Source organism: Hemiscyllium ocellatum, chromosome 18 (assembly GCF_020745735.1).
Source record: "Hemiscyllium ocellatum isolate sHemOce1 chromosome 18, sHemOce1.pat.X.cur, whole genome shotgun sequence".
In the NCBI taxonomy this organism is placed as follows: Eukaryota; Metazoa; Chordata; class Chondrichthyes; order Orectolobiformes; family Hemiscylliidae; genus Hemiscyllium; species Hemiscyllium ocellatum.
Window position 1 is genome coordinate 18,220,083 of NC_083418.1, and position 14,483 is coordinate 18,234,565.

A 14,483-nucleotide genomic window follows, 5' to 3' on the forward strand; every position below is an offset into this window, starting at 1 on the left:
TTCATGGTTACTCCACCTGGCCTACAAACCCTTGGAGACAATGGGCAATTTAGTATGGCCAATCACCAGACCTACACATTTTTGGATTGTGGGAGGAAACTGAAGCACCTGGGAGAAACCCATGTAGACACCGGCAGAGCGTGTTAATTCCACACAGTTGCTCAAGACTGGAATCGAACCTGGGTCACTGGTGCTGTGAGGTGGCAGTGCTAACCACTGAGCCAATTTACTGCCCCCAGGCAAAAGAAAGCTTTTCTTTGCCTCCTATATGTATTGGCAAATGGGATTAGATTGGTTTTGGATATGTCCTTGGCATGGAAGAGTTGGACCAAAGGGACTGTTTCTGTGCTGTACATCTCTATGACTCTATGACTAGATGTTAACATCCCAGAACTGGATCCACAGGAATGAGAGTGAGATTTCTATAATTCAGTAAACAGGCTGCTACTATTCCACAAATTTTTATGATCACTGTTTGAATGATAATTGTATAGAGAACTACCAATCATTACAGAACCTGCTATTAAAGTCAACGGAATGAAAATGAAGCAAATGGGCAGCTGTTTCGCTTATCCATATTATTACCATTGCCTGAAAAGGAGTACTCAAAACTTTCACTTAGGTATTATTCCCTTATGTGACAGACAAAAAGCAAAAAACTGACTCAGAGCTTAATTAAACAAGCCCTTCTTTATTTTAATTCCTTAAGTATCAAGACCCAATATAAAAGACATTCATTGCAACTTTTATTTCTTATTTCATCTAACTTCAACTTTAACTCCCTTTATCTTACTTTAACTTAATACACATTAGACCATACCTTACTTTATCTCTATAAGTTTGGCTTGAATCAAATACTACCCTGATTCAAGTGAAGTGGCCAACTTGGTTCTCTGTGCAGGTCTCAACTCCTTGTCTTCTCTGAAAGTAACTTCAGGGTTTGTGCTTTTCCAATATGGTCTGGAGGATTCTTCAGAGAGAAATTCTTTTGTTCTGATCACTTTTATTCGAAAAATGTGCTCAGTCTCCTGAAAGGTCTCTGGCACTCAGTTAATGAATTTTTCAAATCCTGATCACTGTTTGATCCTAGCCAATGGAATTTACTGGTAAACCATTCCCAAATGTTTACAATTTACTCTCCATATAAGGTAATAGTGGTGTCATGATATCTAGTAGATCACCATGACATCTGCCTTATTTGGTCAACACAGAAAACTGCAGGTCACAGCTTACAGAACAGCTCACAACATGTCCTGACTGATGTTTAGCTGATGTCAGAGTTTAAGCTCGCTTGACCAAAATTCCCAGCACACTTGATTGTAGCTCTTACAATCTTATCAGCATGTCTGCTGCTGGTCAGCTGACCACATTATCTATGTGTAGGTGAGTACTGCAGATGCTGGAGATTAGAGTCAAGATGAGAGTGGTGCTCCTCAGATGCTGCCTGACCTGCTGTGCTTTTCCAGCATCACTCTCACCTTGACACAATATCTATGCAGAGAGGATGAAAATCTATTTCATTGTAATCACAGAAATTGTTGGAAAAACTCAACAGATCTGGCAGCAGCATTCTGACAAAGGATCACTGGACCCAAGACATAAACTCTGCTTTCTCTCCACAGCTGCTCCCAGACCTGCTAAGATTTTCCAGTTGTAGTGATTGTGATGAGATCAGCCAGCTGGACATCAATGAAACATATTCACGTTCCATGCTATCAGAGATCTTTGATTTTTTCTTCCCCACACCTTTTCCCTGATTCTAAGATCTGTTTCATCTTCATTATGTGGAGGAGCCAGTGTTGGATTGGGGTGGCCAAAGTTAAAAATCACACAACACTAGGTTAGAATCCAACAGGTTAATTTGGAAGCACTAGCTTTTGGAGTGTTGCTCCTTCATCAGATGAAGTCAAACTGATGAAGTAGCAGTACTACGAAAGCTAGTGCTTCCAAATAAACCTATTGGACTATTACTTAGCGTTGCATGACTTTTAACTTTGTTTCATCTTCAGTAATCAGGGCCCAACAATCTTGCCCTACACGTCTTCATCTACAAGCTTTAATAACAATCTGTTCATGGCTGCAGTGCAAGATTGGGCAGAAGTCACACTCCCCGTGATGCTACCAGAACTGGAGTATTACCACTATCTGGTTGAGTGGTAGCTGGAGCAGAATACCCACTTGCTCCAGGAGATCTGGCAGGAACATTAGCCCAGTAAAGATGGGAACCCTGATAGTAAAAAACCAGCATCTAATTGCAACAAGGTTCCTGGAAAATGCTGCAATAGGGCTGCCACTGGCTCTCCAGCAGATGACAGGCCGACTACTGTGGCCATTAAATTTGATCAAGCACAGGTAATTCTGTTACTCTCTCAACAAATGCTGCCTGAATTGCTTAGTATTGCTGATGTCTTGGTTTATTACTATTTTGCCCTGTACCAGATGTGCAGCTTTGTTCTGTGCAAATGTCTGCCCTAACTGGGACAGCCTTTCAAGGTAATTCATGTAAGTCACATTAAGTGATACCAAAGATCTTGATAAAGTTCCACATAAATAAATGTCTGCTTTGTTCAATCTCAGTGAGGTCTTTCAATCAGTTACGGGTGTAGCTCTGTTCCTTTACACAGGATGCCATCGAGATAGATGATCGTTGAAGAATTATAGAAATTCAAGCCCGTTGACAATACTTACTCATACAGTCTCCCCCTGACCAGCCAGCATGGCACTCTGAGCAATAAAGTCCTTTGATGTAGAAATCATCCAATGTTCCCCATGATCCGTTGTTACATCTCTTACAGTTGTCAAAGATGATGCAGCCTGCAACAAAATCAAAATATTTCAAATTTCCAAGCATTGTTCATCAACTCTCATCTCACCTGAAGATATCTATATTCAAATCAGTGGAGCAATCTAAATAAGATCTTAGCAAGATGGCAGTTGAGAGTCCTGTATCCATCTTTGGGCTCCGTTTTATCATAGAGATGTTGAGGCAATAGATAGAGCACAAAGCAGATGTCATCTGATAAGACAAACAAAAAAATGCTTGAAAATTCAGAAGTGGGGATTACAGGATAATTTGGTAGCGGTACTTTAGAAATATCAGACTCAGAATGAATGAGGTATCTAGAAGAAACACTATAGATATGATCAAATGTTACTGCTTTATGGAAGGAAGATTTTGTTTCCTACTGTCATCATAAGGATGATGGTGATAGACTTCTTAATAGCCTAGTAACAAACTTCAAGAGGACATTGGCTGGCTGAATGGGCAGACAAGTGAAGGATAAAATTAATGAAATTATATGTGAACAAATGTGAAGTGATATGAGAAAAAGATGAGGAAAACCAAGAAACAATAAAGGATGAAATTCTAAAGCAGGTGTAGGAACAGAGAGACCAAGTGGTATATGTGCACAAATCCTTATATATGCATATAATCCTCGCGTCATTTGCAAAAGTATCTGTGGAGATACAGTGATGCTACCAGATGTATAGTTTCTTCAGCAGTTTCTACTTTCAGTCAATTCTTTGTTATTATGTGACTTTGGCTGGTCACCATGATCTCATCCAACTGGCCATTCAAATCTAGACAGTGCACACCGCGGGCTATTTGACATTGCAAACAATTTTGCCCAATTTTAATGCTTTACCTACGGAATTTTCATAAGGAATTAATGAAGTGTAGGAATTAAGTAATAAAGTAAAAGGAAACATAACCCAGTGATTGTTTCTTGGAGTTTAATTTAGATAAATGTGAGATGCTGCATTTTGGCAAATCAGAGCAGGACTTATACAGTTAATGGTAAGGCCCTGGGGAGTGTTGCTGAACAAAGAGACCTTAGAGTACAGGTTCATAGTTCCTTGAAAATGGAGTCGCGAGACATTTGGTATGTTTGCCTTTATTGGTCAGTGCATTGAATACAGGAGTTGGGAGGTCATGTTGTGGTTAATCAGAACATTGGTTTGGCCAATACTGGCATACTGTGTGCAATTTTGGCCTCCCTGCTACAGGAAGGATGTTTGAGATCTTGGAGAAGATTTGAAGCTCAGGTTGTGGATCAGGTTATCAGTTTGCTCACTGAGCTGTTAGGTTTGTTTTCAGATGTTTCGTCACCATGCTAGGTAACATAATCCGTGAACCTCCAGTGAAGGGTTAGTGTTCTGTCCCACTTGCTATTTATGTGTCTTGCTTTGTTATTGTGAGTGATATCATTTCTCATTCTGTTTCTGACAGGCTGGAAAATGGCGTTCAAATCTCTATGTTTGAATATGGAGTACTGGTTGAATACCAGGCCTCTAGGAATCCCGTGCATATTTTTGTTTGTCTGTCCAAGGATGGATGCATGGTCCCAGTCGAACTGGAATCCCTCTTTGTGCATGGATACCATTGATAGTTGGTGGTCTTTTGGTGGCTAGTTGATGCCCATGTATCCTGGTGGCTGGTTTCCTGTCGGTTTGTCCTGTGTAACGTTGTTGCAGTCCTTGCAGGGTATTTTGTATATTATGTTCATCCTGCTGGCTGTGGTTACAGGGTTCTTTAAATTCATCAGTAGATATTTTAGTGTGGTAGTATGTTTGTGGGCTACCATGATGCTTAGGGGCCAAAGTAGTCTGGTGGTCATCTCTGAAATGTCTTTGATATATGGTAGGGCAACTAGAGTCTCTGGGCATGTTGTGTCTCCTGGTTTTGGTTTGCTGTGCAGGAATCTCTGTGTGGAGTTTGCACATTCTCCCCGTGTCTGCGTGGGTTTCCTCCGGGTGCTCCGGTTTCCTCCAACAATCCAAAAATGTCCAGGTCAGGTGAATTGGCCAATCTAAATTGCCTGTAGTGTTAGGTGAAGGGGTAAATGTAGGAGTATGGGTCTGGGTGGTATACGCTTCGGTGGGTCGGTGTGGACTTGTTGGGCCGAAGGGCCTGTTTCCACACTGTAAGTGATCTAATCTAATCTAATCGGTAGACTATGCTTATTGGTTAACCGTTATTCCTGGGTACATTGTACGTTTCTCTTTGGCTTCTCATAGTTCCGGGGTGCTGCAGTGTGTTGTGGCTCATTTGAATAGTGTCTTAATGCAACTCCATTTGTGGGTGTTGGGATAGTTGCTTCTGTAGTTGAGTAACTGGTCAGTGTGTGTGGCTTTCTTGTAAATGCTGGTCTACACTTCTCCATTGGCTTTTCTGTCTACCATGACGTCCACGAAGGGGAGTCAGTTATTGGTCTTTTCCTCTTTGGTGAACTTGAAACTGGTAAGGATGTTGTTTATACAATTGTGGGTTTCTTCTAGTTTGTCACATTTCATGATGATAAAGGTGTCATCCACATAGTGGAACCAAAACTTAGGCTAGATCATGGGAAGGGCTGTTCGTTCTAACCTCTGCATAACTGCTTCTCCTCTAAGTCCTGATATTGGTTATTCCATAAGCATCCTGTTGATTTGTTTGTCTATCATGTCGCTGAATGTGGAAGGATATTGTGAAACTTGTAAGGGTTCAGAAAATATTTACAAAGATGTTGCCAGAGTTGGAGGCTTTGACCGGTAAGGAGAGGCTGAATAGACTGAGGCTATTTTTCCCTGGAGCAGTGGAGGCTGAGGCGTGACCTTGTAGAGGTTTATAAAATCATGAGGAGTATGGATAGGGTAAATAGACAAGGTCTTTTCCTTGGGGTCGGGGAGTCCAAAAACTAGATGTCATAGGTTAAAGGTGAGAGGGGAAAGATTTAAGGGATCGAAGGGGCAACTTTTTCATGCAGAGGGGTGAGCATATGGAATGAGCTGCCAGAGGAAGTGGTGGAGGCTGGTACAACAATAACTGGATGGGTACGGTATATGAATAGAAAGGGTTGCGAGGGATATGGGCCAGATGCTGGCAAATGGCACTAGATTTATTTAGGATATCTGATCAGCATGGACAAGTTGGACTGTTTGGTCTGTTCTTGAGCTGTATATCTCTATGACTCTAAAGGTAGACCATTAAGGCCAAATGTAAAGTGTTCACTTTAATTCCATAAAGAAAGATTTGTTTTTGAACTGGTAATCATTATGCTGGCAGTGGGTGGGCGATGTAGTGCTTTGGGTTGTTGGATTACATTATTTGCGTCTTTAATTCCATATTTAATGATCTCATTATTTTAAACATTCAATGAGGAGTTGGTGCCTTGGGTTCAAGTCCAACCTGCTCCAGGGATGAGTCATAACATTTCTCAGCAGGTTGATTAGACAATATTCAAACATGCTGTGGAGAGTCAGAAAGCAAGACATGAGGTCACCACTACATGAAAGGGCAAAGGTCAGTTTGCTCTCCTAGTTCACTCTTAATTTGTCTGCCTGCTCAGTAGCTATCTGTTGGAGAAGAAAATTACATCATTACACTGGCAACGTAAATGGGTAATAAAGCATACTACATTTGGGCATTCACTGCCATTCCATTTGGGAACTCAGTATACCTGGGTGTATCAAACAAGAGTCGCATTCATCTTCCTCATTCCGGCAGCATGGGACAGAATATCCCACAACCTCATCCTTCCCAGGACAAACACATTCAATCTGATCCGTTTCACAACAATCTCGACACATGATATTCCACTCAGCCCCTGGACAGTCTTCATTGATTAAAGTATATCCTGTGAAACAGAAAAACAAAATGGCAGAATTGTTAACATTTCTGTTAATTCTAAGTTAGGTAACGAACAAGTGACACAAAAGCTGTTAAAGATCTACAGCTCCTGTATATAAGAGTGAGAGAAATCATTTTCATTGGTAAGAAACCCACAAGAGGGTACAATGTTATGACTATAAAACCACAAGATAGAAGAGTAGAACTAGGCCATTTGGCCCGTCAAGTCTGGTCCACCATTCAATCATGGCTGATATATTTCTCAACCCCATTCTCCTGCCTTATGCCCATAATCCTTCATCCTCTTGCCAAACAAGAACCTAGCTACCTATCTCAGTTTTAAACAGATTCAATGACTTGGGCTTCACAGTTTCTGCAGTGATGAGTCACCAACTTTTGGCTGAAGAAATTCCTCCCCTTCTCAATTCTAAAGGGTCACCCCTTCACACTGAGGCTGTGCCCTCGGATCCTAGTCTCTCCTACTAGTGGAAATATCCTCTCTATGTCCCCTCTAACCAGAAACCTCTCAATATTCTGTACTGTTTCAATCAGACACCCTCTCATCCTTCTAAACTCCATCAAGTACAGACTTTGAGTCCTCAAACAGTCCTCATATGAGAAGCTTTTCAGTCCCAGGACCATTCTTATGACCCTCCTCTGGACACTCTCCAAGGTCAACACATGCTTTCCTGGAAACTGCTCACGATATTCCAAATGTTATCTGACCAGAGCCTTACACACCCTCAGCAGTATATCTCTGCTCTTGTATTCTAGCACTCTTAAAATGAATGCCAACACTGCATCTGCCTTCCTAACTGCAAACTGATCCTTTGAGTCTACCTTAAGAGAATCCTGAACTAAGACTCCCTAAGTCCCTGTGTGCTTCAGATTTCTGAAACCTTCGCTGTACAGAAAATAGTCTGCGCCTTTATTCTTCCTACAGAAGTTCATAACCTCACACCGTTCTACATTATATTCCATCTGCCTCTTCTTTGCCCACTCTCCTAGCCTGGCCAAGTCCTTCTGCAGCCTTTCCATCTACTTTACACCATCATTCTCTCCACCTATCACTGTGTCATCTGCAAACTTAGCAACAATGCCCTCAGTTCCTTTGTCCTGATCATTAATATATAATGTGAATAGATTAGATTAGATTCCCTACAGTGTGGAAACATGCCCTTTGGCCCAACAAGTCCACACCGCCCCTCTGAAGAGTAACCCACCCAGACCCATTTCCTCTGACTAATGCACCTAACACTATGGGCAATTTAGAATACCAATTCACCTGGCCTGCACAACTTTGGACTGTGAGAGGAAACTAGGAGAAAGTGAGGACTGCAGATGCTGGAGACCAGAGTTGAAAAGTGTGGTGCTGGAAAAGCGCAGCAAGCCAGGCAGCATCCGAGGAAGGGCTTATGCTCGAAACATCGATTCTCCTGCTCCTCGGATGCTACCTGGCCTGCTGCGCTTTTCCAGCACCACACTTTTCAACATTGTGAGAGGAAACCCAAGCAGACACAGGGAGAATGTGCAAACTCCGTACAGACAGTCACCCAAGGCTGGAATCGAACCTGGGTTCCTGGCGCTGTGAGGTGTGGTTGTGGTCCAAACTCTACCACTTGCAGAACTCCTCTACACACCATTTACAACCTCTTTATCCCTATTTTCTGTTTTCTGGCAGTCAACCAATTCTCTATCCATGTCAGTACCTTGTCCCTAACACCATGGGCTCTCATCTTATGTAGCAGCCTCCTGTGTGACACGTTGTGAAAGGCCTTTTGGAAATCCAAATAGATCATGTCCATTGGGTCTCCTTTGTCTAACTTGCTCGTTCTCTTATCAAAGAATTCTAATAGATTTGTCAGGCATGACCTCCCCTTGATGAAACTGTGATGTCTCTGCCCTTTTTACCATGCAATTTCAAATAGTCCACAATGTCATCCTTAATATTGGATTTGAAAATCTTATCAAATACTGAAGTCAGACTAAGCAGCCTATTTTTTCCTGCTTCTACCTCCTTTCTTAATCAGGGTGTTACATTAGCCATTTTCCAGCCCTCTGGCCCTTCCCTGACTCCAGGGATTCCTGAAAGATCATCACCAATGTTTCCACAATCACCTCAGTTATTTCCTTCAGGAAATGAAGTTAGACTGTTCAGAAGTGAAATTTGGAAGCAATTTTTCACACAATGTTAGGGAGTTCTGGAAATGTCTCCCCCAAAAAACTGCAAGTGTTGGGTCCATTGTAATTTTCAAGACTGCAAAGGATAAATGTCTATTGCCAAAAGGTTATCAAAACATGTGGAGCAAAGAGGGATAAATGAATTGTCCAGCTGAAAAGCAGGACAAATCAGAGGTTGAATTTTGTATTCCAAAGATATATTATATTCATGATTTTTACAAAGCTACATCACAAATCAGTTCAACTTCAAAATTAAGGAATTTTCAGTATATTGCAACCTGACCCCAAACAGTATATTGCACTCAATATGACTGTATTGTTTTAATATTTACAAAATACATTCCATGCCAGTATATAGTGGAGGGCAAAAATTTTCTATTTGAAATACAGAGAAGGCATAGTGTATGTTCCTTGTACAGCAGACAGTCTGAGAGGGTTTTATAGTTTCCAGCCCCTCAGTATACTATGGCTGAAAGGCCTCAGGCAGTGATCTTTCCTCAGCATGTGGCTCAGCAGTGATTGACTCAACCTTTAATGCATCCCTCAGTATGAAGTCCTCAACCTTGAATTGATTTGATGATTTGATTTACAATTGTCACATGTACCTAGGTACAGTGAAAAATTTTGTTTTGCTTGCAGTACAGGAAGATCATACCGTACAAAGTGCATAGGAATAATAGAACAGAGCGAGAAATACAATGTTAGGGCTGCAGAGAAGGTGCACAAAGAGCGAGAACAACATTAAATTTAAAATCGGGGATGTCCAACCAGAAGAATAAAAAATGCGAGTGCGTTAACACGAGCTAGTGCCTCCAAATAAACCTGTTGGACTATAACCTGGTGTTATGTGATTCTTAACTTTGTCCACCCCAGTCCAACACCAGCTCCTCAGCATCTTGAATCTGTTGGTTTGTGTGCTAAACTTTTGTATCTTCTGTCCATCAGAAAACACTGGAAGAGATTGTAACCAGGGTGGGAGAGGTCTTTGAAGATGTTGGCTGCCTTTCCAAGGCAGTGAGAAGTATAGACGGAGTCAACGGATGGAAGGTTGGCTTGCAATTCTCTGTAGTTTCTTACAGTCAACAATGTGCGCACTAACAGCAAATTTAAGCAGAAGATGGTGGCATTGTTCACGTACACGGAGGCTGTAATCTGAGTGCCTCCATTACTTGGAACTATAATCCCTCTTCTGCCTGTATCCAGCCTAATAGACTCAACAAGTGGTTATATACAACAAAAAACGGACATCAACAGTAAGATTATCCTGGAACAGACAGCTCGGCCAGATGCATCCATGCTGCATCTATCTGCTGTTTTACTGAAGACATTGTGCAATTTAGCATCTTTCACCATTTTCATTAGAAGTTTGGACATAGCATCCAGGATACTTTTGGACTTGCCACATTGTCCAGCCAAATCCATGTTGCAGATGAAGTCTCAGTCTAGAATGACTGACCTGGACATCACCAGCTGTGCTGGGAGCTGCCAAAGGACATCCATCCTTTTCAGCTGGGGCATACATATTAATTAATCCAAGCAAAGCATTTTTGTACATTAGACCTGCTATCATGAGGTACTAACACACCATCTCCTTAAAGCTGGAGGTGGTGATGTTACTTTCCTGCAGCAGAACACACAGGCCAGGGGAATGTGAGCCTGTTCCTCCTCAGCAGATCGATGGCTAAATAACTGACTCCTTTTCTCAGACTGACAAGAACTGAAATCCAATATGCTTTAATTCAAAGCAGTCGAAGCTACTGGAAATCCAATCATAGTCACATAAAGGCTAGATCAGTAATCAAGTTGATTTCCCTCACTTACAAACTTAAATTTTCAATACAATCTGACAATCTTGTGATCACTTTCGCTGATAGCATCTTTATATTATCAGAATTGTTATACTGAGCTTAAATTCACAAGCTGCCATCATGGAATTTGAACAAAAGATGGTTAGATCAGATTACAAGTTCAGGAAAACAGCCATTGCATGATTCTATATTTCACTTTTCTTTGACGACAATCCATGTGCATAAATATTACCAGAACTTGGAATGAACTCAGCACAGCCATTTCATCAATTTAAGATTAAAGATAATATCCAGTGCTGACCCACTTATGATCAAGCTATCTCAGCCTCCCCTCCCCTCCCAATATCCCATCCTGTCACCTGGCAAATTCCACAAAATAGCTGAAATGCAGATGCTGCCACTCATTATCGATCAGCACATAATTAGTCTGCTAGTTGCGAAAATAATATTCATTGCAACCTTAATTTAAATTAGGTCAGAACACAATGAACCTTGATCTGAAGAAAGATCAGTGATCTGAAAATTAATCTGTTTCTCTCTTCACAAATGATGCCAGACCTGTTGAGTATTTCCAGCATTTTCAGATTTTTTTTGTCAAATAATACATAATTTACAATGTCAAGAGATCACTAATGAATACTTTCCAAAGCTACGGATGCTGAAAATCCTCTGTGGCAAACTCTTTAAGTGCCTCCATCTTCCATTCTAATATTATTCCAGCCGATAGTTCCAAATGTCAAATGAGTTTACCATTAATAGGGTCTAGGGAGAAGCAAATATCTAGAAATAACCAAGGGGCGGCACAGTGGTTAGCACTGTTGCCTCATAGCACAAGGGACCCAGGTTCAATTCCAGCCTCAGGCAACTGTCTGTGTGGAGCTTGCATGTTCTCCCATTGTCTGCGTGGGTTTCCTCCAGGTGCTCTGGTTTCCTCCCACAGTCCAAAGATGTCAGGTGAATTGGCCATGCTAAATTGCCCATGCGCATTAGTCAGAGAGAGATGGGTCTGGGTGGGTTGCTCTTCGGAGGGTTGGTGTGGACTTGTCGGACCAAAGGGCCTGTTTCCACACTGTAGGAAATCTAATCTAATCTACAATTCAGTCCAGGGCCAATTCACAGAAACTGAGAATAATTTGAGGAATTGCTCACTGTGCACTGAAAGGATACATTCAGTAACTTCACCCAATATCTAATTTCACCAGACATTCAAATATCAGTGTTTCTGTTGTGGATTACTTGCCGGCACTTTTCACATTCCACTCTCTGTAACCTGAATATAATACAGTTGTTGACTGCCTTTAAGTTCCATTAACATCCAAAATAGCAGTTACTGATATTGGACGCACGTCTAAATCAATTAAACACAGTCCTAACCCAAGTCCTTAGGGAATATGTGAATAGATATAATTAATTGCTACCAGGTAAAAGGGAAATATAGATCATGAAAAGGATTTATACATGGCACCTCTTTTCTCTTTAAGAAAGAAAAGTGAAGGGCAAAATTATGAAACAGTTTTGTCCCAGTCGAATTCTTGTTCGAATTCAGTCAAACCCAAAGGACTAGCCACACTACCATACATAAAGAGCATTTCCGAACTGACAACCAGACTACTGTGACCACTAGGACTCATAACAGCTCACAAACCAACAGCCATTCTCAAACAACAACTTACCAGAATGAAGGACCCGATACCCAGCATGAGCAGAACCAATGTAGCGTATAAAATCCCATGCAAGGACTGTACAAAACACCACATAGGACAAACAGGAAGACAGCTAACGATCCGTATCCATGAACACCAATTAGCCACGAAATGACACGACCGGCTATCCTTAGTAGCCACACACGCAGATGACAAGCAACATGAATTCGACTGGGACAACACTACTATTATAGGACCAGCCAAACAGAGAACAGCCAGGGAATTCCTAGAGGCATGGCACTCATCCACAGATTCAATCAATAAGCACATCGACCTGAACCCAATATAATGACCACTGCAGCAGACAGCTGGAACTGACAATTGGAAGCGGCAGATTCAAACCACTACAAATGCTGGAGGAAAGATCACAGAAGCACTTCACAGGAGGCTCCCAAGCACTGAGGATGTCACCTAAACAAGGGACGAAACGTCTGCAACACAAATTCCCAGCTCGGCGAACAAAACCACAACAACGAGCACCCGAGCTACAAATCTTCTCACAAACTTTAATTCAAACTCAGTTAATGATCAGGGTGTGATTGTAAGTGAGGCAGGTCGAAGGATTCTGAGTTCAGGAGTGGAGGAGCCTCAGGTATCAGATTTTTGCTCCCTGTATAGATGAGGAAAAGGGCTGTGAACAGGATAAGTCAGCTGACCATGGCACCATGATGCAGAAGGCCATTCAAGAGGGGGGAGCAAAAGTACAATTAGTTGTTATAGGGATTCTATAATTAGGGGGACAGATAGCATGCCTTGTGAGCCAGATCGGGAGTCCTGCATGGTGTGTTGCCTGCCCAGTGCCAGGGTGCAGTGCATCTCCAATCAGCTTGAAACGATATTTGAGTGGGAGAGGGAGGATCCAGTTGTGTGGTCCACTTTGGCACCAACAATATAAGCAAGGCTAGAAAGGAGAACCTGTTTGGGGATTATCAAGCACTAGGAAGGAAACTGAAGAACAAGTCGTCAAGGGTCATAATTTCTGGATTACTGCCTGAACCACGTGCTAATTGGGATAAGAAAATTAGGGAAATAAACATGTGGCTAAGGATTGGTGTGGGAAAGAGGGATTCCATTTCATGGGGCGTTGGCAAGTGTTTTAGAACCAGAGGGATCTGTACCAATGGGATGGTCTCCACCTGAACCGATCTGGAACCAGTGTTCTGGCAATAAGGATAAATAGGGTGGTCACTAGGATGTTAAACTTATGAGTCGGGGAGAAGGGAAAGGGAAAGCAATGGGGAGTATGGAGTCAAGGAGAAAGATAAGCAGCAGGTTAGCATGTGTGCAGGCCTTAAGTTCAAGGAATGAAGCAAAAAAGGAATGATAACTTAGGACATATTACTAGAGATGTTGGAAATCATGAGGATAAGAAAATTGGCATTAAGGCACTTTATCTAAATGCTTGTAGTATTCATAGTAAAACAGATGAATTAACAGCACAAATCATCGTGAATAATTATGATGTGGTTGCAGGGGATTCAGGACTGGCAGTTAAACATTGCAGGGGATTCAGGACTGGCAGTTAAACATTCAAGGATTTCCAACTTATCAAAAAGACAGGCACCCAGGCAGAGGGGGTGGGGTTGCCTTGTTAGTTAAGAATGAGATTAAATCTATGGCACAAAGGCAAAAGAACCATATTGGGAGTTATGTACAGACCTCCCAGCAGTGGTCAGGACCAGGGACACAATATTGTGCAATTTATATCAATAACCTCCAGGGGAAGTGCAAAATATGATGGTTAAATTTGCAGACGAAACAAAGATGGGTAGGAATGTATGTTGTGACGCAAACATATGGAGGACTGCAGACCAACATAAAGAGGTTGAATGAGTAAGTGAAAATCTGTCATGTCAAATATAATGCAGAAAAATGTGATATTGTTCACTCTGGCAGAAAAAATTTAAAAAGCAAACCATACTTAAATGGAGAATATCTTCAGAATTCTGAGGTGCAGAGGGATCTAGATGTTCTAGTGCACGAATCAGAAAACATCAGTTCGCAGGTATAGTAAATAATCAAGAAAGTAATGAAATTCTATCTTTTATTATGAGGAATTGAACATAAAAGTGAAGATGTTATACTTTAGTTGAACTGGGCAGTGGTAACACCACATCTCAAATATTTTGTGCCATTTTGGCCCCGTTAAGAAAGGATAAAAATGTTTTGGAGGCTGTTCAG

General features: G+C 41.6%; 1 protein-coding gene across 2 annotated transcripts in view; it reads right to left on the minus strand.

Annotated features, from left to right (window-relative positions):
* LOC132824351 (inactive serine protease PAMR1-like) overlaps window positions 1-14,483 on the minus strand; it is a 166,893-nt gene that overhangs the window by 113,991 nt on the left and 38,419 nt on the right. For both annotated transcript variants that reach the window (XM_060838716.1, XM_060838715.1), the window contains exons 2-3: window positions 6,441-6,617; window positions 2,689-2,814 (exon numbers count right to left, since the gene is read on the minus strand). In XM_060838716.1, the coding sequence (XP_060694699.1) occupies window positions 2,689-2,814; window positions 6,441-6,570 (256 nt within the window). In that variant the 5' untranslated portion in view covers window positions 6,571-6,617. The remainder of the gene's footprint in view (window positions 1-2,688; window positions 2,815-6,440; window positions 6,618-14,483) is intronic.